Below are 26,975 nucleotides of genomic sequence, written 5' to 3'. Positions count from 1 at the left end.
CACTGCAAGCTCCGCCTCCCGGGTTTACGCCATTCTCCTGCCTCAGCCTCCCGAGTAGCTGGGACTACAGGCACCCGCCACCTTGCCCGGCTAGTTTTTTTTTTTTTGTATTTTTTAGTAGAGACGGGGTTTCACCGTGTTAGCCAGGATGGTCTCGATCTCCTGACCTCGTGATCCGCCCGTCTCAGCCTCCCAAAGTGCTGGGATTACAGGCTTGAGCCACCGCGCCCAGCGCTATTTGCAATTTATTCTAAAGATCCCCTTCAATCTTCAAAAATCCCAGAAGACATTAAAAAAAAAAAAAATACTAGTCACTGCCACTCTGCCAGGACCTTTCTCCTCTGGCTCTACTTGTGGTTATATTTAGTCTTGTTTCAGCTGTTTCAAAGCAGTAAGTTAGTGAACTTCACTTATCTACCCATATCGGTCATTACCCAGAAAACGATCTTTAAATTTCTAATGCCATATGTTTGTTTCTGCACCCATTGGCAAGGTACCTGTAGATTTATTAAGAGTAATAAAGCCGGCTGGGCACGGTGGCTCAAGCCTATAATCCCAGCACTTTGGGAGGCCGAGACAGGCGGATCACGAGGTCAGGAGATCGAGACCATCCTGGCTAACCCGGTGAAACCCCGTCTCTACTAAAACAAACAAACAAACAAACAAAAAAAAACAAAAAAAAAACAAAAAACTAGCCGGGCAAGGTGGCGGGCGCCTGTAGTCCCAGCTACTCCGGAGGCTGAGGCAGGAGAATGGCGTAAACCCGGGAGGCGGAGCTTGCAGTGAGCCCAGATCGTGCCACTGCACTCTAGCCGGGGCGACGGGGGGAGCCCCCGTCTAAAAAAAAAAAAAAAAAAAGAGTAATAAAGCCAGGAACTTTCTAAATACATACTACACTTTCCATAATAAATGAATTTAGAAAGATGAATATAACCAGGCAGAGTACAGCTAGCAAGTAATAAAGCTGGGATACAAAACCAGGTCTATAGGCCAGGCACAGTGGCTTGCTCCTGTAATCCCAGCACTTTGGGAGGCCGAGGCAGGTGGATCACTTGTCAGGAGTTTGAGATCAGCCTGGCCAACATGATGAAACCCTGCCTCTACTAAAAACACCAACATTAGCTGGGTATGGTGGTGCTCGCTTGTAGTCCCAGCTACTCCGGAGGCTGAGGCAAGAGGACTGCTTGAGCCTGGAAGGCAGAGAGTGCAGTGAGCCAAGATAACCACCATTGCGCTCTGGCCTGGGCAACAGAGAGAGACTCCATCTCAAAAACACAAAACAAAACAAAACAAAAAAACAAAAGCAGGTCTGAGGCTGGGTTTGGTGGTTCACACTTGTAATCCCAGCACTTTGGGAGGCCAAGGCGAGCAGATCACGAGATCAGGAGTTCGAGACCAGGCTGGCCAACATGGCGAAACCCTGTCTCTACTCAAAATACAAAAATTAGCTGGGCGTGGTGGCAGGCACCTGTAATCCCAGCTACTTAGGAGGCTGAGGCAGAAGAATTGCTTGAATGAGGAAGGCGGAGGTTGCAGTGAGCCAAGATTGTGCCATTCCACTCCAGCCTGGGCGAGAAGCAAGACTGTCTCAAAAAACAAACAAACAAACCCAGGTCTATAGCTCATTCAAACCCCATATTTTAAAATGTATTTTTTTTATTTAATAGAAAATAGGCCGGGGGCAGTGGCTCACACCTGTAATTCCAGCACTTTGGGAGGCTGAGGTGAGAGGATCACAAGGTCAGTAGTTAAAGACCGGCCTGACCAAAATGGAGAAACCCCATCTCTACTAAAAATACAAAAAAAAAATTGGCTGGGAGTGGTGGTGCACGCCTGTAATTGCAGCTACGCGGGAGGCTGAGGCGGGAGAAGTGCTTGAACCCAGGAGGCAGAGGTTGCAGTGAGCCGGGATCACACCATTGCACTTTAGTCTGGGTGACAGAGCAAAACTCCGTCTCAAAAAAAAAGAGAATAGAGTCTCATTCTGTAGCTCAGGCTGGAGTACAGTGGCATGATCATAGCTCACTGGTGCCTCCACCTCCTGGACTCAAGCAATCCTCCTGCCTTAGCCTCCTGAGTAGCTTGGATAACAGGCACGAGCCACCATGCCTGACTAATATTTTATTTTGTAGAGAGGGAGTCTCTCGAACTTCTGGTTTTAAACAACCCTCCTACCTCAGCCTCCAAAAATGCTGGATTATAAGCATGAGCCACTATGCCTGGTCCCTATAATTTATAATACCTCAAAATCCAACTTAACTTCTACCCCTCACCTCTTCTGGATCTCTGAATAATCCTCAAAAAATTATTTTGCTTTAATAAACTTGTTACCAGAGAAATGAGGTCACAAAGTAAACATGTATTTTCTCTCTGGGTGGGCTGTTAATTTAAATTTCGCACAAGTCTATGAAAACTTACTCTAACATGCCCATCCTCAGACACAATTAGGGAATTTATTTTTTAACAATGAAAGAAAAAGATTAATTGGATTTATCAAACCTTAACTTAGTAAGTCCTTATGGTGAAGTACAATGTAACCATAAAAAAGATTAAGGTAGATTTCCATGACCTGATTTGGAAAGAACTCCATGGCAATTATAATATTTAAATGGTTTCTTTTTTATGCTCTAAAAAAAAAAGATTCTTTGTGTGTGGTATAACTCCATGTGGTTATGAGGAAACAATAATGGGAATGTGCACACACACTTTACTATTAAATGAGCAAAGGAGACCACAGACACTGTGGGTGCCCGGCTTCATTCTGATATCGGGGTACTTTTAGGTAGTGACTGGCTTTTATGTGGGATGAGTGTTTCTCATATGATTAGGAAAGAACAACCGAAATTCATTTCTGAGATCAGAATAATAGTAAATAATCATTTTATTATAGTCTAGTTGGTAATAAATATATATAGTCCTTCACTCTACTTAGCTGAGTTTCTAAATTTAATTTCCTATTATTCTAATAATTACTACCACAGTATTGCTAATATGTAATTAATATTAACTATGAATATTAATACAATTAATGTAACTAATAATGAAATAAATATACTTGAATATTGTCTATGACCTCAAAATAGTTAAATAAATTTGGGTTGCTCTTTTCACTGTGACACATAAATTGTTAGAAATTAAACTTGTATCCTGCAATGAATCATGTTATTTCTTAAATTTTAAGAGAAAGCCAATCAACTAAATCCATTCTATGAGCAATACCTCCCAAAACGAGATCAAAGCAGTCAAGAGAGATTCAATTCACTAAACATAACTGGATATTCTAAAACTCAAAGATTCTTCTGGTAAAAAGAGAAATCTAGTTAACAATGAATTTAGAGATACTGGATAAATGACCCTCAACCCCTCACCCTAAATCTAGTTCAAACTGCATATAATACTTTGGGCCTCGGGACATCTCAAGAAGTACTCTCAAAATAACAAAACACAACACAGCCCATCATCTAAGCAAACTAGGTGTAACAAACAAGGTAAGCTATAGGAAGGTTATTCACTTAAAGGAATACAAAGTAAAATGGATAAGAAAACTTGATATATATAATATCTGCATTATAAAGCTTCTTATATAATATCTGCAACAAATACTGAACTCTAGGATAGTAAATCTTCCAATGGAATATAATCCAATGATTAATTCACACAAAACCTATGATATATTAAATACATATAATACATTAGAAATATACAGGAATTTTGTTATAAAAATATCAAAATTTAAGTCAAGGACTTTCCAGGTTAAAATGATGTTTAAAACTGCATTTACTTTAAGTGCCTCATGAAACATCATTAAATCACAATAAAAAATTTAAAAAAACTTTTATTTTTAGAGACGGGATCTCACTCTATCACCCAGGCTGGAGTGCAGTAGTGTGATCATAGCTCACTGTAACCACAATCTAATGGGCTCAAGCAATGCTCCTGCCTCAGTTTCCTGGGTATCTAGGACTACAGCCATGTGCCACTTTGCCTGGCTAATTTTTACTTTGTTTCTTAATAGAGATGTGGTCTCACTATGTTGCCCAGGCTGCTCTCAAATGCCTCAGCCTCTTAAAGTGCTGCTATTATAGATGTGAACCACCACACCAAAGGAATTATTTATATATATATATAAAGACATACAGCTATAAAGATGAAAACAACAGAGGGGACAACAGGGATAAAAATTATAAGGGTTTAAAAGAAGGTGAATGAGACACAATAAAAATTAACTCTAAGTTGGCAAAAGTCAAGAAAGTAGCCAGATTTGCTACACTGCAGTATTGTCCCCACAGACGCAAGAACTGGGGGCTCATGAAGTAAAGGTAGGGATTTACAAAAAACGAGAGAAGGGATGGAAAGTCTACTTAAGAGGTATGTAGTCAGATGCTCAGTCCCCTTCTCTGCCCTTGAGATCACTGTCCCCTCTGGCCACCAAAGACTACATGCTTATTTTCGGACAACAAAACCTAACCTGCACAGGGGACACAAAACACAGAGACAAATGAAGCGACAAGCTGAGACAAGGAGAATTAAACCTTTCCACTCTTGAATGCGGGGACTCCTAAGTCCTCTTCTTTCTACAGCTTCTGAAGAGTGACAGCAGGTCTGAATTTTCTAGGCAGGCGAATGAAAGACACCTATGGAAAAACCTTGGTAGCCCAATAGCAGACAGCACCATTGGGAATTTCCCAGTGAAACAAGCCGGCTGGGGCACCGAACTAGTGAAGTTCAGTCACCAAGCCCCTCCAAGACACACCTGGCTTCCAGAATGCCTAGCATAATAAATGAACCCGTACAACACTGGGGATAAAGATCTTACAAGCCTACCAGAAATTGAAGTGGAGAAAACTTACCTACAAACAATGGCTTTGGACTTCTGAATGGTACGTTCAAACCACTATCACAATTCTCTTTAATTTTCACAGAAAAAATATTTCCAACAGACAGTTAAATACCTACGCAAAACTATCCATTGCAGTGTGGTGATCCTAGACAGGTGACTCTTGCCTCTCTGTGCCTCAGTTTACTTACTCATCAGTAGAATGGATGTGATAATATACTGATAGCACAGGGTTGTTAGATTAAGTGAGTTGGCCAGGCATGGTGGCTGATGCCTATAATCCCAGCACTTTGGGAGGCCAAGACAGGCAGATCAACTGAGGTCAGGAGTTCAAGACCAGTCTGGCCAACACGGCAAAACTTCTCTACTAAAAATCAAAAATTAACTGGGAGTGGTGGCACATGCCTATAGTTCCATGTACTCAGAAAGCTGAGGCAGGAGAATCATTTGAACCCGGAAGGTGGAGGTTGCAGTGAGCCTAGATCGCACCACTGCACTCCAACCTGGGCGACACAGTGAGACTCCATCTCCAAAAAAAAAAAAAAGGCCGGGCGTGGTGGCTCACGCCTGTAATCCCAGCACTTTGGGAGGCCGAGACGGGCGGATCACCAGGTCAGGAGATCGAGACCATCCTGGCTAACACGGTGAAACCCCATCTCTACTAACAAAATACAAAAACACTAGCCGGGAGCGGTGGCGGGCGCCTGTAGTCCCAGCCACTCGGGAGGCTGAGGCAGGAGAACGGCGTGAACCCAGGAGGTGGAGCTTGCAGTGAGCGGAGATGGCGCCACCGCACTCCAGCCTGAGCCGCAGAGCCAGACTCGGTCTCAAAAACAAAAAAACAAAACAAAACAAAACAAAAAAACAAAACAAAGAACAGATTGAGTTAATATTTATAAATGTGGAAAATTACAGGCAAATGGTAAACATTCAATAATTGCCCACTATAGTCTCCTCCTACCATCATCATCAGCACAACTCCAGAAAGAGGTTTTAACAGAAACTTAATGAGTAAAGTGGATTTCTAAGTAAGGTTAGGTATCCTATACCAGAAAAATTTTACCCTGGACACATGGTACGCTGACAGATAACATAACACAAAAACAAAGGTAGAAAACTATCCCTTTTTTTTGGAGACAGGGTCTCGCTGTTGCCCAGACTGGAGTGCAATGGCGCCATCTTGGCTCACTGCAACCTCCACCTCCTGGGTTCAAGCGATTCTCCTGGGTCAGCCTCCTGAGTAGCTGGGATTACCGGCGCCTGCCATGATTTTTTGTATTTTTGCCCAAAATAATTACAAATTTTGTAAATTTGTCCAGCTAATATTTTTATTTTTGTAGAGATGGGGTTTCACCATGTTGGCCAGGCTGGTCTCAAACTCCTGACCTCAAGTGATCCGCCCGCCTCAGGCTCCCAAAGTGCTGGGATTACAGGTGTGAGCCACCACGCCCGGCCAAACTATCCTTTAAAATATTAGGGAACAAAGTATGGCACTAAAACACTAGAGTTACAGATCAAGATAACGGCCTAAAAAAAATCACCCTTGTATACAATTTCTTCCTCCCTCCCTTCCTTTCTCTTTCTCACTCTCTCGTTTTTGTTTTGTTTTGAGACAAGGTCTTGCTTGGTGGCCCAGGCTGGAGTACAGTGGCACCTGAATATGGCTTACTGCAGCCTCGACCTCCTGGGCTCAGGTAATCCTCTCAATGTAGCCTCTCGTGTAGCTGGGAACGCAGGTGCACACCATCACCACCCCTGGCTAATTTCTTGATGTTTCTGTAGAGATGGGGTCTTGCCATGATGCCCAGGATAGTCTCGAACTCTTGGACTCAAGTGATCCTCCCGCCTTGGCTTCCCAAAGTGCTGAGATTACAGGTGTGAGCCACCGCCCCCAGCCTCTTATGTACAATTTCTGATAGGCTAGGGAGTGGAGTATGTGTCCTGAAATGACATTCAGCTTTGCCATGCTTTGTAGTCAAAACTGTCAGTACTGAAATGACATGATAAAAGGTGGGAAGGCAGAGCAAAGGTCAGTGAGCTAAGGAGCACGAGGACAATCTAAGTTCCAGCACCGTTTCAAGTGGTAGCACCAAGCATGAAACAATATCTGCCACAGATGCTTCAACTCTCAATATGGAGACACCAATCCCATGTCCACAACTATGCTGTGAAGGTTAGAAAAGGTGATAGGAGCGCATCACTGGAAAAATACACCTCCTTCTGGCTATTCACCCAAACTTCCTTCCCCTGTTTATTTCCTCATGCTATTCAGCACTCATGAGGTCAGCTCATCTTCTTCTGCTGTGCACTTGTAGCGTAAAAGACCAACCAGTAGACAGACGGGTGATACAATGGAAAGAACAGAGGAACTTGGGAGACCAAGAGACCAAGACCCAAACACACACCCCAGGATGGCTGCTTGCTAGTTGTGTGGCCTATAAATGGGAATGCCACTCACCTAGTGGCCTAAAGTGCAGTGAGATAATCCAGAATGCTAGTACCACTCTAGTGACAAACACCATCACTAGTGTCATCAACGGCACTTCATATAAAAGTGCCAGCGTGCATCAGGGATAAGAGTGAGACATTATCCACTGGTTCACAGTGAACTGATGAAACAAGAACTATAGTTAGGAATTTATTAGGATCAACAGGAATCCGAAATATTAGCAATAAATTAGCACATAATAAGAAATGCATGAACATGGGTTAACAAAACGAACCACTGACAAGCCAACTTTTCTGTGTCAAATTTATTGTCCTATTTATTTTATTTTAATGAGATGGGGTAACGCACTGTCGTCCAGACTGGAGTGCAGCATCGTGATCATAGCTCACTCTAGCCTCAGACTCCTGGGTCAAGTTGATCCTCTCACCCTCCTGAGAAACTGGGACTGCAGGCACACACCACCAAACCCACTTAATATTTTTTTTAGAGACAGGGTCTTGCTGTGTTGCCGGGACTGGTCTCAAAATCGTGGGCTCAAGCAATCCTCCTACCTGATCATTCCTAGTAGCTGGGATTATAGGTGCAAGCTACGGCACTCAGTGCTCAGACTTTTTGAAGGTGGGAAGGGGAACTTATGAAGTAGAAAGCTTTGAGAAACAGACACCTGCTTGACTTTCAGAGTGCTATTAGAATAGAAAATTGTGTCTAATATATGATGAATCCCTTGCACGATCATCTTGTAAAAGCTACTTATCAGAAGTAAGCATTCACCAAGACCAAGTAAACAAATACATGAACAAATACATAGGATTAAATAAGGATTTAGAATTTGGCTTTTTAAAAAACTAGCAGATAGTACACAGCAGCTGGTCAATACACAAACAAGACACTAAACCAAGTCGAGACCAGTGGCTCATGCCTATAATCTCACCACTATGGGAGGCAAAGGTGGGAAGCAAATTTAAAAATTAGCTGGGTGTGATGGTGCATGCCTATGGTCCCAGCTACTCAGGAGGCCAAGGCAGGAGGATCACTTGAGCCCAGGATGTTGATGCTGCACTAAGCTAGGACAGCAATAGAGAGAGACTTTGTTGCACAGATAAAATAAATAAATAAAAAACCACAGACAGCCCTAACAGGATGAAGAAGAAGAAACATATAAGCACTATTCTCAAAGTGTTTAACTTGGACAGTGACAGTCATGGGAAACAACTGAAATTCAATCCTTCAAATTCAAAAGCACTTCAATGGGACAAGGGACAAGAAGTTTCTTTTCCAACGATTTCCTCTAAATATGGGGAAATTCTACTTTAAAAAAAATATTTTTCCCAGGTAAGATGTGAGAGACACTAGCATGAAAGCCAGGCAGTAGAAGCTAAAAGTAAAAAAGGTTAATAAAACAGAACTCATTTATGCTTCTAGCTTACCATGTGGACAAAGAATATCTTCATTAAAATTTAATTCCTCCTCTTCTTTTCTTTCTTCCTTTGATTCATCTAATCAAAAGAAATACAAATGATATCTGCTGTGGTTATTGTGTACTTAAAGTTCAAAGTAGTGGATACACTACTCTGCACAATTTGGAATAAAGAAAACTTTAAAACTCTGAAAATTAGACCCATGTGATTCCTACACAGTTCTTCTAAAAAGTGTTATATTTCTTTCCCTTAAAAGGAAAGAGGAACATCTCAATGACAGTTAACTTTTAAAGATTTAGGTTATGCAAGAAAATGTGCCTTTTTAAATTGAAAAAATGGAATTCTTTAATTCTAGTCAAGGTATTGAGAATACTGTGTCATGAACCAAGTTAATCACCTACATTGTCATGTCATGGCATGTCATTTTCACCTACCTACACTTTTTGGGGGTGAACACAAAGCATTAAAGACAAATGAAATTAGGACTTAACCTTTATCATCAAACATAGTCGTTCCCGCTGATAAGTCCAGGGATATGTTCCAAGACCCTCAATGGATGCCTAAAACCTCATACACTACCGAACTCCATAAACATCCATTGGCATATTTCTGTTCAAGTCTTCCACCCACAAATTTAATGCTTTTTCCATCTTAACTCACACTGTGACCATAACTTGTAGCTTGTAGTGTGACAGCAAAACTAGCATGAATTTTTTTTCCTTCTTAATTTCACAGATAGATTTGTTCCTACAGATCTTAGCAAGCTCACCATACAATTTTTTTTCTTTCCTTATTTAAATCAAGAACTTACTTCCACCTTTCCACTTAAAGGAAGCACTTTGTGGCTTCTTTTTGACATACCTGAATTACTAACATTACCACTCTTCCACTTAGAGATCATTAAAGTAAAATAAGGGTGACCTGAACACTGGCACTTCTACAGTCAATCTGAGCGCCAGGAGGATTGCTAGGTGACCAGTGGGTAGCATGTATAGCATGGGTAAGTTGGACACAGGGAAAACTCACGTCGCAGGCCAACCAACCAACCAACCAAACAAAAAAACCTCCTAAAAAAATCAAGTAAAAAAATGGGCAAAGGAAGGATATGACCAGATAATTCTGTCTCCTCTTTTTCTCTCTGTCACACATACAAACAACTTCTCAAGCCTAAGATGATGGTTGACCTCAATGACATTTTGAAAAACATTAGGCCGGGCGCGGTGGCTCAAGCCTGTAATCCCAGCACTTTGGGAGGCCGAGACGGGCGGATCACGAGGTCAGGAGATCGAGACCATCCTGGCTAACACGGTGAAACCCCGTCTCTACTAAAAATACAAAAACTAGCCCGGCGAGGTGGCGGGCGCCTGTAGTCCCAGCTACTCCGGAGGCTGAGGCAGGAGAATGGCGTAAACCCGGGAGGCGGAGCTTGCAGTGAGCTGAGATCCGGCCACTGCGCTCCAGTCCGGGTGACAGAGCAAGACTCCGCCTCAAAAAGAAAAAAAAAAAGAAAAGAAAAACATTAAGCCTCAACACTGCTAAGTCTAACTTCCCGTATCGGGCTGATAAAAACTGATGTGACTGCCAGACACGGTGGCTCATGCCTGTAATCCCAGCACTTTGGAAGGCTGAGGCGGGCAGATTAAGGTCAGGAGTTCAAGACCAGCCTGGTCAACATGGCAAAACTCCCTCTCTGCTAAAAATACAAAAATTAGCCCGGCGTGCTGGTGCGCGCCTGTAATCTCAGCTACTCTGGAGGCTGAGGCAAAAGAATCACTTGAGCCTGGGAGGTGGAGGTGGGAGTGAGCCAAGATTGCACCACTGCACTCCAGACTGGGCGACAGAGGGAGACTCTGTCTCAAAAAAACAAAACAAGAAAAAACAAAACTGATGTGAATGATGTATTCTTTATGTTGACAAAAGCAAGCAAAATGAACCCCCTAATATGAATATATTGAAGAAAATTTACCAATATGCCAGTATGTGGCAATTATAAATATTTATAATTCTCTGATCCAGAGATTTCTAGGAATTTACTTCTCAGAAATAATCTGAACATTTTGTAATGATGTAAGTACAGGACACAAAAGGACCCTCACTGCATCTGTGTGTACATACTCATGTAAAAAAAAATAGAATCAGATAAATATAATGGATCCACAAAACAAAATGCAATCAATTAATAAAAAGGGCTGAATGTTTTGACAGAGAGAGATGTACAACTGTGCCCATATGAGCTGCATTATAAAAAGCCACTATTTACAGTGATTATGTCTGGTAGGAAGGCTTTGAAGTTCTACTTCGTCACATTTGTGCTGCTTGAAGCTTTTGAAATTTTTTAATGGGGGAAGGAGAATAGAGGCATATTACTCTGAAAGCAACATGAAAAATACTTTTAAGCTATGCCAACATGAAGGCACTTTCTATTACAGCATCCAATTTTACTAAAAATGAAGGGACACTGATATATAAAGAGGCTTTTTTTTTTTTTTTTTTTTTTTTTTGGAGACGGAGTCATGCTCTGTCACCCAGCCTGGAGTGCAGTGGCGCAATCTCGGTTCACTGCAACCTCCTCCTCCTGGGTACAAATGATTCTCCTGCCTCAGCCTCCTGAGTAGCTGGGATTACAGGTGCATGCCAACACGCCTGGCTGATTTTTGTATTTTTAGTAGAGACAGGGTTTCACCATGTTGGTCAGGCTGGTCTCGAACTCATCACCTTGTGATCCGCCCACCTCGACCTCCCAAAGAGGTTTTAAAAAGCAGTAAATAAATACTTAACACTAAGTCACGTGTTATCACTAAAATTATAGTATGTTTTTTCAAATGACAGGATAATAAAACTCAAATTGATGTTAAGTTCGTGAATTATATAGCACAATAAAATATTTTAATCAAAAGTAAAAACTCGGCTGGGTGCAGTGGCTCACGTCTGTAATCCTAGCACTTTGGGAGGCCAAGGTGGGCGGATCACTTGAGCTCAGGAATTCAAGACCAGCTGGCCAACATGGTGAAACCCCATCTCTACTAAAATACAAAAATTAGCCAGGCATGGTGGCGCATGTGTAATCCCGGCTACTCAGGAGGCTGAGGAGGGAAAGTCACTTGAACTGGGGGTGTTGGGGAATGTTGGCAAGATCATGCCACTGCACTCTAGCCTGGGGGACAGAGTGAAATTCCGTCTCAAAAAAGTAAAAAAAAAAAAGTCTCAAAAAAAGTAAAAACTCTTCAAGTTTGAAAATATTAATCACAGCTCAAGGAGTTTAAAACTAATACTGGGTTGGTTTTCTCAAAAAGTAGGGTGCTGAGATGGGAAGATCAATACCAAATAAAATAAATATAATATAAAGTGATAGAAATGGGCCAGCCTCAGTGGTTCACATCTATAAACCCTGCACTTTGGGAAGCCAAGGTGGGATGATCGCTTGAGCACAGGTGGGAGACCAGCCTGGGCAACATAGTGAAGCCATATCTCTAGAATTCAAAAGAAATAAAAACTGGTCAGGTGCGATGGCTAATGCCTGTAATCCCAACATTTTGGGAGGCTGAGGAGGGTGGATTACTGGAGGTCAGAAGTTCAAGACCAGCCTGGCCAACATGGTGAAACTCTGTCTCTTCTAAAAATACAAAATTAGCTGGGCATGGTGGTGTGCACCTGTAATCCCAGCTACTCGGGAGGCTGAGGCAGAAGAGCCGCTTGAACCCGGGAGGCAGAGGTTGCAGGGAGCCAAGATCGCGTCATTGCACTCCACCCTGGGCAAAAAGAGCGAAACTCCATCTCAAATAAACAAATAAATTAAAACTTAAAAAATAAAATAATGATATAAATGATATGAAATGCTTGAATGCAGAAAATACAGAATATTTCAATAAAGGTCAAGAACATTAAAGTAATAAATTTCCTTGACATCTTATGAAGCACTGATTATAAAATTAAATTTAGTATTTGATTTACAATAACATAATTTCTGATTTGAAAGCATAGGAAACTCAGAAGAATTTACAAGCAGAAAGCTATTTAAAAGCTGCCCTCTCTACTTGATGAAAGATTAAGAAGTACAAGCTCGGGCCGGGCGCAGTGGCTCAAGCCTGTAATCCCAGCACTTAGGGAGGCCAAGACGGGCGGATCACGAGGTCAGGAGATCGAGACCATCCTGGCTAACACGGTGAAACCCCGTCTCTACTAAAAAAATACAAAAACCTAGCCGGGCGAAGTGGCGGGCGCCTGTAGTCCCAGCTACTCGGGAGGCTGAGGCAGGAGAATGGCGTAAACCTGGGAAGCGGAGCTTGCAGTGAGCTGAGATGTGGCCACTGCACTCCAGCCTGGGCAACAGAGCAAGACTCCGTCTCAAAAAAAAAAAAAAAAAAAAAGAAGTACAAGCTCATCTACTTGACAAAGGCAGTGTGGCAGATAATCTAAAACCAAAATGTACTGAGCATACAATATATTATGCCAATTTGCAGTAGACTTAACCTTTCTTTCTTTAAACTCTTAGCCTAGAACAGAATTAATATTAATTTTGCATGTGATTAACTAGAGGGAGCTTGAGCCCAAAGCATGATAGGTTATACAGGAAAATTTCACATGTGAGTTGCTGAGTCCTTGCTGAATTTCAATAGCTTAAAAACCTTTTATCTGCTCTGAGCTACTTGTGAGAGCTTGCAGTATTTTATTTATTTTATTTTATTTTATTTTTTTGAGATGGAGTCTCACCCTGTCGCCCAGGCTGGAGTGCAGTGGCGCAATCTCGGCTCACTGCAACCTCTGCCTCCTGGGTTCATGCCATTCTCCTGCCTCAGCCTCCCAAGTAGCTGGGACTACAGGCGCCCACCACCCCACCTGGCTAATTTTTGTATTTTTAGTAGAGACGGAGTTTCACTGTGTCAGCCAGAATGGTCTCGATCTCCTGACCTCGTGATCCACCTGTCTCGGCCTCCCAAAGTGTGGGACTACAGGCGTGAGCCACTGTGCCCAGTCAAGAGCTTGTAGTTTAATAAAAGTTGTTTTTTTTTTTGAGACCGAGTCTCGCTGTTGCCCGGGCTGGAGTGCAGTGGCCGGATCTCAGCGCACTGCAAGCTCCGCCTTCCGGGTTTACGCCATTCTCCTGCCCCAGCCTCCCGAGTAGCTGGGACTACAGGCGCCAGCCACCTCGCCCGGCTAGCTTTTTGTATTTTTTAGTAGAGACGGGGTTTCACCATGTTAGCCAGGATGGTCTCGAACTCCTGACCTCGTGATCCGCCTGTCTTGGCCTCCCAAAGTGCTGGGATTACAGGCTTGAGCCACCGTGCCCGGCCAATAAAAGTTGTCTTTAAAATTACATGGATGGGTATGAAACCAATTTTACTAATTTTGGGGGCTTTTGTTGTTGTTATTGTTGTTAAGAGACAGAGTCTCGGGCCGGGCGCGGTGGCTCAAGCCTGTAATCCCAGCACTTTGGGAGGCCGAGACGGGCGGATCACGAGGTCAGGAGGTCAAGACCATCCTGGCTAACACGGTGAAACCCCGTCTCTACTAAAAAAAAATACAAAAAACTAGCCGGGCGCGGTGGCGGGCGCCTGTAGTCCCAGCTACCCGGAGGCTGAGGCAGGAGAAGAGAACGGCGTAAACCCAGGAGGCGGAGCTTGCAGTGAGCTGAGATGTGGCCACTGCACTCCAGCCTGGGTGACACAGCGAGACTCCATCTCAAAAAAAAAAAAAAGAAAGAGACAGAGTCTCGCTCTGTCACCCAGGCTGGAGTGGAGTGGCACAATCTTGGGTCATGGTAACCTGCAACTCCTGGGTTCAATCGATTCTACTTCTTCAGCCTCTCCAGTAGCTGGGACCACAGGTGTGTAACACCACTCCTGGCTAATTATTTTTGTATTTTTAGTAGAGACGGGGTTTCACCATGTTGCTCAGGCTGGTCTTAAACTCCAGACCTCAAGTGATCAACCTGCCTCGGCCTCCCAAAGTGCTGGGATTACAGGCACGAACCACCACACCCGGCCTAAAATTGTTTTTTAGAGAAACAGGGTCTCACTCTGTCACCCAGACTGGAGTGCAGTGGGGCTGGCATAACCGCTGGGCTCAAGTGATCTGCCCGTCTGAGCCTCCCAAGTAGCTGGGACTACAGAAATGAGCCACCGTGCCCAGCCCACTTATATTTTCATGGTATAATTTCACACATAGGTTTAAATTGTTACCTTTATTTAAGGTGCTACCATTCATCTTTCCGTTGCTTTGTTCTGCATCACCATCTTGCTCATCTAGCTGTTCAAGAGCTAGCTGGCGCCAACTCCGCAAGGAGGACTTCCCCACCCAAAATCCATCGTTGCTGTGGAACAGAGAGAATGTTAAATCATACAAGTAATATTTCCAAACACTGTCCACCCTTCTTTTGCCTGTAAAAACAACTAAAGTGAATTACAAACACTCAACATCAGCTACTGTACATGTAATTGTTTTTAACCTACTTCCTAATTTTGGTCATTTTCTCTGTCCACTATTGAACTGCAGGGATCTAATATTTTGTTTCCATCTAAATATCATCCTGCTTTTCCTACCTTCGTGCCATTCACACCAATCAAATGGTAGGATGGAATACAAGGACTCAGCAGCTTTCTTTATCATTGCCACAGGGGCAGTCGTTGCAAAATTTACTTTTGATCTGGCTCTGCCATTTACTTTATCACCTTTCTTCTAAACATCCCAACTTCCTATTTTTAATAAATAACGAGCTGCTTGGTTATGACTGCTTGAAAATGTCTTAGTTTATCATAAACAATGTATGCTGTGCAACATACCCCTTTACTGCTGCTTTCAGCAGATTATTAACAGTTTTATAATCTTCATTTAGTTGGTTCTTCAGACGCAATACGCGACAACGTTCTACTACACATTCCTTACACAGGGCTTTCACTACAGGCAAGAAAGAATGAAAGGAAATATATTTCATTCAAACAGACTTCCTGTTAGGAAAATGTTTTTAGCACTTCACAAACAGACACATTCTAAACCAAAGTCACAAATGTTGGCAATGTGGCAAACTGATATATACCCTAAATTATTTTACTAAGACAATTAGATACCAATACAGCAATACTGTTATCTGAATAAGAAAAATGAAAGTGTTAAAAGTATCTAAATACAGTATCTGACAAGGCTTACATGTAATTTTTATAAGATGATAATCAAATAACTGAGGTTCTAAGGTGGAGGGGTTAAATATAGCTGATAATTATAAATAATGATCTTCACATGAAAGTGATCTTCAACGCACACTAAAAGGAAAAGCAAAACGAAGGGTCTGGTTTAAAACACAAAGAAGTTTTAGGAATCATCTAAAATGTGAACGCTTTTCCCACTGCATGGTTTACTCATTGTGAATTAAGAACAGTGGCAGGTATAGTGGCTCAGACCACCAAGAGCTTTGGGAAGCCAGGCAGGGAGGACAGCTTGAGGACAGGAGTTTGAGACCAGCCTAGGCAACACAGTGAGATGCTGTCGCTACAAAAATTGTAAAAATTAGCAAGGCATGGTGGTGTGTGCCTGTAGTCCTAGCTACTTGGGAAGCTGAGGTGGGAGGACTGCTTAAGCCTACAAGTTCAAGGCTGCGGTGCACTATGATTCCACCACTGTACTCCAGCTGGGGTTACAGAATAAGACTCTGTCTCAGGAAAAAAAAAAAAACAGGGGCCAGATATGGTGGCCCATTCTTGTAATCCCAGCACTTTGGGAGGCCGAGGCAGGTCGATCACTTGAGCCTAGGAGTTTGAGACCAGTCTGGGCAATATGATGAAACACCATCTCTACAAAAAATACAAAACTTAACCAGGCATGGTGGTGCATGCCTGTGGTCCCAGCTACTTGCAAGACTGAGATGGGAGCCGGAGGAGGTCAAAGCTGCAGTGAGCTGTGATTGCACCACTGCACTCTGGCCTCAGCAACAGAGTGAGACACTGTCTCAAAAAAACAAAAACAAAAAATTCCCAGAAATTTAGGAAACAAAACTCTAGTGGTGTTTAACAGAAGGCCTGCAGCATGTAGCTAAATATCTGGTTTATGCAGTAAGTTATATACCATTAGAAAACAGCACTTAATTTCAGAAAAAGTGTATTGGGGAGGGAGGTGTCATGTAATTTCCTACAGTCTCATCTGAAAATTGGAGGAGGGATTATGTTGGTAGCTACTCATGTAAAAAGAAAAATGTTTCAAGGAGGCAGAACAGAAAGGCAGCCAGAACAAAATAAAACCATGGATACAATGTGGTCATATATAGCTCTATATTGAAGGTAGAATCAAGCAGCTTCCATTCATAAACTAAGTAACCATCTACAGCTCAGACACTGGTAGAAGTCACCACAGGCGGGCGTGGTGGCTCCTGCCTGTAATCCTAGAACTTTGGGAGGGCAAGATCAGTGGATCACTTGAGCCCAGAAGTTTGAGACCAGCCTGGCCAACACACTGAAACCCCGTCTCTACCAAAAATACAAAAATTAGCTGGGTGTGGTGGTGTGCGCTTGTAATCCCAGCTACTTGGGAGGCTTTAGAATCACTTGAACCCAGGAGGCGGAGGTTGCAGCGAGCTGAGATTGAGCCACTGCACTCCAGCCTGAGTAACAGAGCAAGACTCCATTTCAAAAAAAAAAAAAAAAAGAAGTCACCATAACATGGAGACACAAACTTGTAATTAACCAGACAAGGCCTCAAGTACCAGTTTTCTCAAAAGGGTCTTATTTTGTCTGCTTTGAGAGGGGTTAAAAACAAAACAAAACAAAAAACGAACCAAAAAACCCCAACCAACCCTCTATGAATAGCATCAGTTGCTTAACTTCTACTGTATTTAGCAAATCCTTTTTGCAAAGTGTAAGGAATATTTGGTCTAGCATAGTTTGGGTCAAATCATCATAAGCCACATTCATAAAGACCGTAAGATGAAGATTTAATGAGCTGCTCTTTTTTAAACAGAGAGGACATCTTGAATTACCAGTTAGTCTTGGACCTCCTCCATATCTACTATAGAAAATGTCAGCTGCATATTCAGATATCCTCTTCATAATTGATATTTTATCCGGGTGAAGCTTGTCATGGGAACACAGGCAAGCGTGATTATCAATAGGTTTGGTAGGTGTTGATTCATCCAACCACTTTTGCAGCCATTCCAGAGAGACAAACTCATAGGGCTCTGAGAAAGCAAGCATCGGAAAGAGCCTATGTATTTTTACAGTTTTTGGACTAAGTGATACATTCATTTTTTTCAAAAGACAATGCAAACTCTGTCCAGAGTTAGCAGAATCAGAAGAATCATTGTCTGGGGGAAGATGTTTGATGAGTACGACACAAAGCTCCAGTTAAGTGCCACTCCTCTGAGTTCAAGGAGCTCTGCACCGTAATGCTGAGTCTGCACAGTGCCCTATGAGATCGGCTGGTATTATTAACCACATTCTACAAGAGGCATCCACATAGAGTCTTGCCTAATAGCACAGCAGAGTTTTGATCAAGACACCCATGTTTGTTGACTACAAGTCATGCTCCATTGCTGCCTCACAAATAACACAACCTCATGCCCTACTATGTTTATTTCATAAATTATTTTTGTCATTACTTTTCACATATATGTGATATACATCTGAAAATTAAAATGAGAAGCCAAACTGAACTCTAAGTTAGAAATTAACCTCACCAACTATGACCACACTTCAGAAGACCCTTTTAACCACTGAACTTTCTTTATCCAAGATGACACTGACGGCAATTTTGAAAAGGTATTTAATTCCCCCACCCAAATCCAAGTCATCATCTATTCATTATATTATTATTTATTTCAAGAAACTAACCTATTTTAAACAAGTTCCAGGATAAAGTACACTAGAACTGAGTCGTCATCAATTTTGAAGTTGCAAAAATTAAAAGACAAAACCAAACACCTCAAAATGAGTTTTAATTTGGGGAAAGGAAGTCCCTAGAATTCCCTAAAAGCCAAAATCAAAGATAAAGGGCCAGCTTTGATTACTTACAAAGATCTCCAGTGAGTCCCAGCATAAAACATAGAAGAAAACATACAGAGGTTGAATTTATATTTTTGTATTATATACTCCTTCTGATGAGATCTGAGGGACAGATACTTCAACGAAGCCCATTGTGACCAGTTTTATACTCCCCAGAGAGTTACATGTCTAGAAAACTAACTCCCATTTTAATTTTACAGCAAACCATTTCAATTTTTATGAAAACAAAATTTGGCACTGTACATCATCGACTAAGAGTCTTCTGACTGGTCAAATCGAAAGTGACTCCAGAGGAAGAGCACAGGACTGTGAGTCGAGGTCACGGTCTAATCCAAGTTCTGCCACCAAGAAAATGAACCTGAGCGAGTCAATTAAACTCTCTATGTTTCCGGTCTTTTATTTGTAAAATGAAGGTAATAATACCTGCCTTCTACCTACCTCATGGGGATGTTGTTGAGTATAAAAGATAAGCTATGTGAAGCATTTTGAGCTTTTTGGAAGAAAAGAGATATGGAAAAGTTAATGATACATTTACATAACCTTATTATATAAAAGAGGAGACCTTGGCTGGGCGAGGGGGCTCACGCCTGTAATCCTAGCACTTCGGGAGGCTGAGGCGGGCGGATCACCTGAGGTCTGGAGTTCGAGACCAGCCTGACCAACAGGAAGAAGCCCCATCTCTACTAAAAGTACAAAAAATTAGCCAGGCATGGTGGCACATGACTGTAATCCCAGCTACTCGGGAGGCTGAGACAGGAGAATCACACTTGAACCCGGGAGGCAGAGGTTGTGGGGAGCTGAGATTGCACCATTGCACTCCAGCCTGGGCAATGAGAGTAAAACTCCATCTAAAAAAAAAAAAAAAAAAGGAGGAGACCTTAAGTCGCAGTATATGTAACACAGCTGCAGCACTTTACAGTATATCATGGTAAGGCTAATTGCATTCAAAATGCCTCCCGACTTTATTTGCCATTTATCAAGCTTAATCTGCCAGGGATAGAGTACACGCTGGGTATCTGGGGAATGCAAAGATAAATGATCCCTTTCCGAGAGCAAAATAAAGGCCTTAGCATACTCTAATCTTTTCCCAAGGACAGTCAGTTAGATCAAAATGGTAAGTAATACAAAGGCTATCAGAGGAGAAAAAACAGGATTGTGATAAAGAGCAACATTCAAGAATAAGTCACTAGGCATTCTAGTCTCCCCAGCAGCTGGGCAGGAGCGGACAGACAGCAGTATCTGTTATTGCCAACTGAAAGAAAACACCCTAAGAATCCCGGCCCTCACAATGAAAGGAATCTAGGAAAGCTAAAAATGCACAAAGCCCTCCTTGCCAGGGTATGTCTGCAGGAATTCAAAGCCTAGGGTGACTGTGGCCCTGACTGTCCAGCAACAATGTGGCTCAAAGGAAAGACAACATTTTCCAATCTCACAGAAAACTTCCAAGGAAAGCTTGTTGTTTTGGTTTTTGAATCATTCAATATAAATTTAATGGAAGATATAATAATTAGAAAAACTATGTATGGTTTTATAGTAAAAGGAGGAAGACAGAAAGCAGAGAACAGGCCTATAATTCTAATCTAATACCATGCTTATTACTAACTGAGCAAGTTTTCCAGATTTCACTTTAGTGCGCTGTGGGCTCCATGAGGGAAGAGTGACTATGGTCACAGAAGTCTGTCTTTCTTTCCATTTTCAGTCTCTATCATCATTAAGAGTTGCACTGACCTCTGCCAAGAGCTTGCCTGAGAATACAAGTGGAGCACAAGTCTCATGGTTAAGGCAGATTCTGCTTGTGGCAAAGTTTTTACACTACAGATGTTTCTGCACTAGAAAAAGACTCTGAGTGGGCCCCTCAAATATATTCCCTAGTATTTGTGATTCAGTAAACTACAAGGCTTGCTTTCCAAAGGCCACGGATATAATCAACTCCAAATGAGGGAGAACTCTCCCATTATCAAGCTGGAGATACCAGACTGTACAAAACCTCAGCATTTGATGAGGAAAGCAAAATATTAAAATATTTACCACTGGGAAATATACATTTTGGTTTAAAGTTCTTAAAAAAAAAAAGCCAACAAAAAACAAACAAAAAAACACCTGGATTTTGAACATGACACATTTTCTTAGGAAAGTTATATGGTCTAGAACAATTACAGCATCAAAAACATCTGAAACACTTTACCTAGAGATAATTTAAAGTATATTTCAATGGAAATAAAAAGGGCCAAAAGCATGTTCCTACTGAGGCTTAAATTTTAGGGTAAGTGATCTTTCTTTAAGCATGTTCGCACACAAAAATAAAATTTAGAAAAGGCATAACGAAAGATTTCTCTTGCCAGCACAAAACCACGCTCATTAACTTTGAGATTCTACATAATTTTACAATGTGGACTTTCTACAATATAAGTTTACTGCAAATGGAAAATAATTATATAGCTCATAATTGGTAAAAGTATAAATAACACAGAGAAATATTCTAAGAACATAAGCATATTCTAAGAACATAAGGTGCCTGTATGCTGAATGAAAACAGCCAAAGGAAGCACAGTGCTAACTTGACACATAACATCTTTGAACTCCATAGTTCTAAAGAGTGGTTCAAATGAGTATTTCGCTTCAGACCCAGTTAAGTCCCTTTCTCTTGTCCAGTGGACACAGGAAACCGTGAATAAAGTTTGGAAAATAGATTTCTAGGTCTCGACACCTTTGAACAAAGACTTATAAATTTAGAGATTTGAATCATGGGTTCATTCCCAAATCATTTCCAGTTAAATTAAGGTCAGTTTAATTCTTTAGGATAATCCCAACCCTTGGACAGAGTTGAAGTAACAGATTACAAAGAAGGGTCAGAATCAAATTAAAATTCAGTTAAAATCTATTCTTATAGACTTAGCAATTTTTGTTTACATTTTGTTTAAAATTATACTAGTAATGGAAAATTAAGATATTAAAAAGACAAACCACAAGTACAATTATGCTTAAGTATTTATTATCTAAAAGTAAGGACTAAATTGTCTCTCTTCCTTAAGTAGGAATTAGGCTTGGGAAATTCATGTCTTTGAAATGACAAAGATAACTTAATACAAATGGCACATCAGCCTTTAAAAAGGCTTAATTTGGTTTCATTTTGAGACACCAGGTAAACCTGAATAAACATATACAGAAAAGGGATAAGCTGGATTATGTAGGATATTTCTAAGAAATCAGGGGTCAGCAGAAAGCTTTTCACCTCTTAGTATAATATTTGGTATTAAACTTCAAGTTAATCTAATAGTATCAAAAAAAACTACTCATATAATAGAATGTCTATTAAAACTGTCAGGTCACAAAGTATGCAAAGAAACAGAACAGGCAAGTTGCTTTTTCCATAGTAATCCAATCGGATTTTTCTTAAACAAGTTAATATCTCACAAAATAGAAATATCTACAATACTCATGGATGCAAAGTGCTGACCTACATGTTATAATTTATTAACAGCTTCCCATTTTTAGAAGTACAACGTAATGAAATAATATGGAATGCTACACATCAAGTTATTGTCGGTTTACAAAGTACTTTTAGGGTGTTTAAGCTGGCTTTAGTGGGTTATTAGAAAGAGTAAGCTTGAGAAAGTTTCTTCATATACATTTGTGAACATAAAAAAACAAGGCACTTAATGGCAACAGTGCTGTCCCAGAATATCTTACAGACCAGCTCCAGCAGGTAACCTTTGGTACAGCTCCTTAACCTCTTCGTGTTTTGCTTTTCCTTTATCCACACTTTGCTTACGCATCTCAGCCATTTCAATACACCACTCCTCAAATTTGGAATTATCCCGATCTACCAGCTCTTGAAGAAAGGCTATTCAAAACAGAAAGTCAAAAAACAACTTTATCCTTGTTTACAAATATAGTGAAACATGCTAATCTCTAAATCATATCAAATACTGATTAAAACATTGTCAGCCGGGCGCGGTGGCTCAAGCCTGTAATCCCAGCACTTTGGGAGGCCAAGACGGGCGGATCACGAGGTCAGGAGATCAAGACCATCCTGGCTAATACGGTGAAACCCCGTCTCTAGGAAAAAATACAAAAAACTAGCCGGGCGAGGTGGCGGGCGCCTGTAGTCCCAGCTACTCGGGAGGCTGAGGCAGGAGAATGGCGTGAACCCGGGAGGCGGAGCTTGCAGTGAGCTGAGATCCGGCCACTGCACTCCAGCCTGGGCGACAGAGCGAGACTCCATCTCAAAAAAAAAATAAAATAAAATAAAACATTGTCAGAAATTCCAACTATGGTCTCTCTGTCTGCTAGAAACCTCCAATCTGAAGGTAAAATGTAAAAATGAAGTAAAAATGAAGACAGCCACTGGAATAATACTAAGTTGATTCCCCCTACTTAGCTCTCCATGACATCATCAGCCTCCCAGAACAACTGAATGGCTCAAAATCACTTTAGAAAGATGATGCCAGGCCAGACGCAGTGGCTCATGCCTGTAATCCCAGCACTTTGGAAGGCCGAGGCGGGTGGATCATGAGGTCGGAATTTCAAGACCAGCCTGGCCAAGATGGTGAAACCCTGTCTCTACTAAAAATACAAAAATTAGCTGGGCGTGGTGACACGCACCTGTAATCCCAGCTACTCGGAGGCTGAGGCACAGAACTGCTTAAACCCGGGAGGCGGAGGTTGTAGTGAGCCGAGACTGCACCACTGCACTCCAGTCTGGGTGGCAGAGTGAGACTCTGTCTCAAAAAAATATAAATAAATAAATAAACAATAGATGATGCCACCAAAGTTAGAAAAGTGCTGAGTAAAATGACTAAGACTGTCTTCAGGGCAGCAGCAACTCTACCTTTTATATTATGAAGTCTAGAAAATCTACAGATAAATGAATAAAATTCACAAATACTCTGTAAACTGAACAAACTAAAACCAAATTATACTTTAAATACATGTTTTGATTACTTTCTGATTTTTTAATAATTGTATTGCTTTATTTCAGAAGCTCATTTTTTAAAAGTAAATTTGCAATTGATATTTACTTTCACCAACACTCAGCTTATGGAATCAATTCATCGTAATAACTAAAAGCAATCCATTAGTTATCGTTAATCTTTGAGTATGGGATTCTAAAACATCTGCCTGATATAATCCTGGAAAACTGCTTTACCTGGAACTTGAACAGTAGTGTTGGGCTTTTCTTGAGTTTGCAGTCTATAAACCAACATATATGCATTTCGAGAGCAGTGAGTTCCTTTGCCACACTTGGGTTTACGTGTCTGAGACTTAGAAGGTTCTGCTGAGATAGAGAAATCAAAAGGTACCTTAAGTGCCTAGAGTTTGTTTATTCTTTAGTGGGGCTATAGAAAACAATTTCCAAAACATACACCCAAGAGACATTAACACCAATCTAAAACATTCAAACGCCATAGAAATTTGGCAGGCTCTTTAGCTTCTAATATTTAAAAAAGTTTACTACCGCTATTGCCAACCACATTACATTTTTAAAAGGTAAAAAGAAAATACATTTTTTGGGGAACAAACCTGGAACAACAACAAAAAAAATCACTATTGCCATAAGCTGATTTTTTTTTTTTTGAGACGGAGTCTCACTCTGTCATCCAAGCTGGAGTGCAGTGGCCAGATCTCAGCTCACTGCAAGCTCCGCCTCCCGGGTTCACGCCATTCTCCTGCCTCAGCCTCCCGAGTAGCTGGGACTACAGGCGCCCACCACCTCGCCCGGCTAGTTTTTTGTATTTTTTAGTAGAGACGGGGTTTCACCGTGTTAGCCAGGATGGTCTCGATCTCCTGACCTTGTGATCTGCCTGCCTTGGCCTCCCAAAGTGCTGGGATTACAGGCTTGAGCCACCTCGCCCGGCTGCTGATTTTTATGTTAGTCTTAAATTATAAAAATTAACTGAAGCCAGGCACAGTGGCTCATGCTTGTAATCACAGCACTCTAGGAGGCCAAGATGGGTGGATCACTTGAAGCCAGAAGTTCAAGACCAGCCTGGCCAACATGGAGAAACCCTGTCTCTACAAATAATACAAAAAGCAGGCGGGCGTGGTGGTACGCACCTGCAGTCCACCTACTTGAGAGGCTGACACAAGTGAATTGATTGAACACAGGAGGCGGAGGTTGCAGTGAGCCAAGATCATACCACTGTACTTCAGCCTGGATGACAGCGCGAGACTGTCTCAGGAAAAAAAAAAGTTAAATTAAATTAAATTAAATTAAAAAATCAAAATAGGCCAGGCACGGTGGCTCACACCTGGCCAACATGGTGAAAACCGTCTCGCTAAAAACACAAAAATTAGCCAGGCATACCAATGCCTATAATCTCAGCTATTCGAGAGCCTGAGGCAGGAGAATCACTTGAACCCAGGAGGCAGAGGTTGCAGTGTGCCAGTGCACTCCTGTCTGGGGGACAGAGTGAAACTCTGTCTCAAAAAAATAAATAAATAAAAATCAAGACTGATGCAATAGGGAATATGGGACTTCAACTCTACTGGAAATATTTTTATTCTTTTTTTTTTTTTTTTTTTTTTTTTGAGACAAGACTCTTGCTGTGTCGCCAGGCTAGAGTGCAGCGGCGCAATCTCAGCTCACTGCAACCTCCACCTCCTGGGTTCAAGGGATTCTCATGCCTCAGCCTCTGGAGTAGCTGGGATTACAGGAATGTGTCACCGCACCCAGCTAATTTTTGTATTTTTAGTAGAGGCAGGGTTTCACTATGTTGGCCAGTGTGGTCTCGATCTACTGACCTCACGACTTGCCAGCCTCAGCCTCCCAAAGTGCTGAGATTACAGGCGTGAGCCACTGCACCTGGCCGAAATATTTTTATTCTTAATGATTGCTTGGTACACAAGTATTTGTTCTAATATTGTGTGTGTGTGGTTTTTTGTTTTTGTTTTTTTTTTGAGATGGAGTCTCGTTCTGTCGCCCAGGCTGAAGTGCAGTGCCTCAATCTCGGCTCACTGCAAGCTCCGCCTCCCAGGTTCACGCCGTTCTCCTGCCTCAGCCTCCTGAGTAGCTGGGACTACAGGCACCTGCCACCACGCCCGGCTAATTTTTTGTATTTCTAGTAGAGACAGGGTTTCACTGTGTTAGCTGGGATGGTCTCAATCATCTGACCTCATGATCTGCCCACCTCGGCCTAATGTTGTTTTTTAATAAAAGCAAATATAAAATGTATATGTACAGTTTGAAAAATAAAAATTAGCTCAGTAATCACTTTAGTAAATAGATTTTCTTCAATTTAGTCAAAATAATACAAATAAATCTAGACTTAATTTAATTGCCCAAAGAAATAAAATAGCATATTTTCTTTCCTTGAGACAGAATTTCACTCGTCTCCCAGGCTGGAGTGGAATGGCATGATCTCGGTGTACTGCAACCTCTGCCTCCCAGTTCAAGTGATTCTCCTGCCTCAGCCTCCCCAGTAGCTAGGATTACAGGCATGTGTTACCACGCCCAGCTAATTTTTGCATTTTTAGTAAAGATGAGAATTTACCACGTTGGCTAGGCTGGTCTCAAACTCCTGACCTCAGGTGATCCTCCCTCCTCGGTTTCCCAAAGTGCTGGGATTACAGGCGTGAGCTACCCCACCCAGCCTAAAATAGCATCATTTTTAAAACTGAAATGAAATGGGCCAGGTGCAGTGGCTCACGCCTGTAATCCCAGCACTTTAGGAGGCCAGGGCAGGTGGATTACCAGAGGTCAGGAGTTCAAGGCCAGCCTGGCCAACATGGTAAAAGCCCATATCTACTAAAATTATAAAAATTAGCCAGAGATCTGAAATCCCAGCTACTCAGGAGGCTGAGGCAGCAGAATCACTTGAATGCAGGAGGCAGAGGTGCAGTGAGCCAAGATCACACCACTGCACTGCAGCCTGGGTGACAGAGTGAGACTCAGTCTCAAAAAAGAAAAAACAAAAGGAATGAAATGCTAACAACCAGAAACATTAGCCACTAATCTCTATAAAATAAACAGCAAGTGGAAAACATGAAGTGTTTCAGATGGCAACTATAGCACATGAAAACAATTTTCAAATTGGGTTTCAGTGTTCCAGGTAACTTTCTGAGAGGTAAGAGGTTATGGCGGCAGATAATTTGAGATCAGGAATTCGAAACCAGCCTGGTCAATGTGGTGAAACCCCATCTCTACTAAAAATACAAATAATTAGCCAGGCATGGTGACATGCACCTATAATCCTAGCTACTTGGGAGGCTGAGGCAGGAGAACTGCTTGAACCCAGGAGGCGGAGGTTGTGGTGGGCCAAGACAGCATCACTGCACTCCAGCCTGGG

The 26,975-nt window shown here is 41.8% G+C and overlaps 1 protein-coding gene across 3 annotated transcripts in view; it reads right to left on the bottom strand.

Moving 5' to 3' along the window:
* The window catches only part of USP48 (ubiquitin specific peptidase 48), a 111,735-nt gene that overhangs the window by 29,301 nt on the left and 55,459 nt on the right, over window positions 1-26,975 (bottom strand). For 2 of the 3 annotated variants that reach the window (XM_026455940.2, XM_026455942.1), the window contains 6 exons: window positions 23,837-23,965; window positions 22,382-22,531; window positions 17,667-17,864; window positions 15,484-15,598; window positions 14,884-15,014; window positions 8,714-8,782 (listed from right to left, as the gene is read on the bottom strand). In XM_026455940.2, coding sequence (XP_026311725.1) covers window positions 8,714-8,782; window positions 14,884-15,014; window positions 15,484-15,598; window positions 17,667-17,864; window positions 22,382-22,531; window positions 23,837-23,965 — 792 coding nt within the window. The remainder of the gene's footprint in view (window positions 1-8,713; window positions 8,783-14,883; window positions 15,015-15,483; window positions 15,599-17,666; window positions 17,865-22,381; window positions 22,532-23,836; window positions 23,966-26,975) is intronic. The other variant, XM_026455941.2, reaches the window with a different exon arrangement.

The sequence above is a fragment of the Piliocolobus tephrosceles genome, chromosome 1 (assembly GCF_002776525.5).
Source record: "Piliocolobus tephrosceles isolate RC106 chromosome 1, ASM277652v3, whole genome shotgun sequence".
Lineage (NCBI taxonomy): Eukaryota > Metazoa > Chordata > Mammalia > Primates > Cercopithecidae > Piliocolobus > Piliocolobus tephrosceles.
This window is presented reverse-complemented; position numbering and strand designations above follow the sequence as displayed.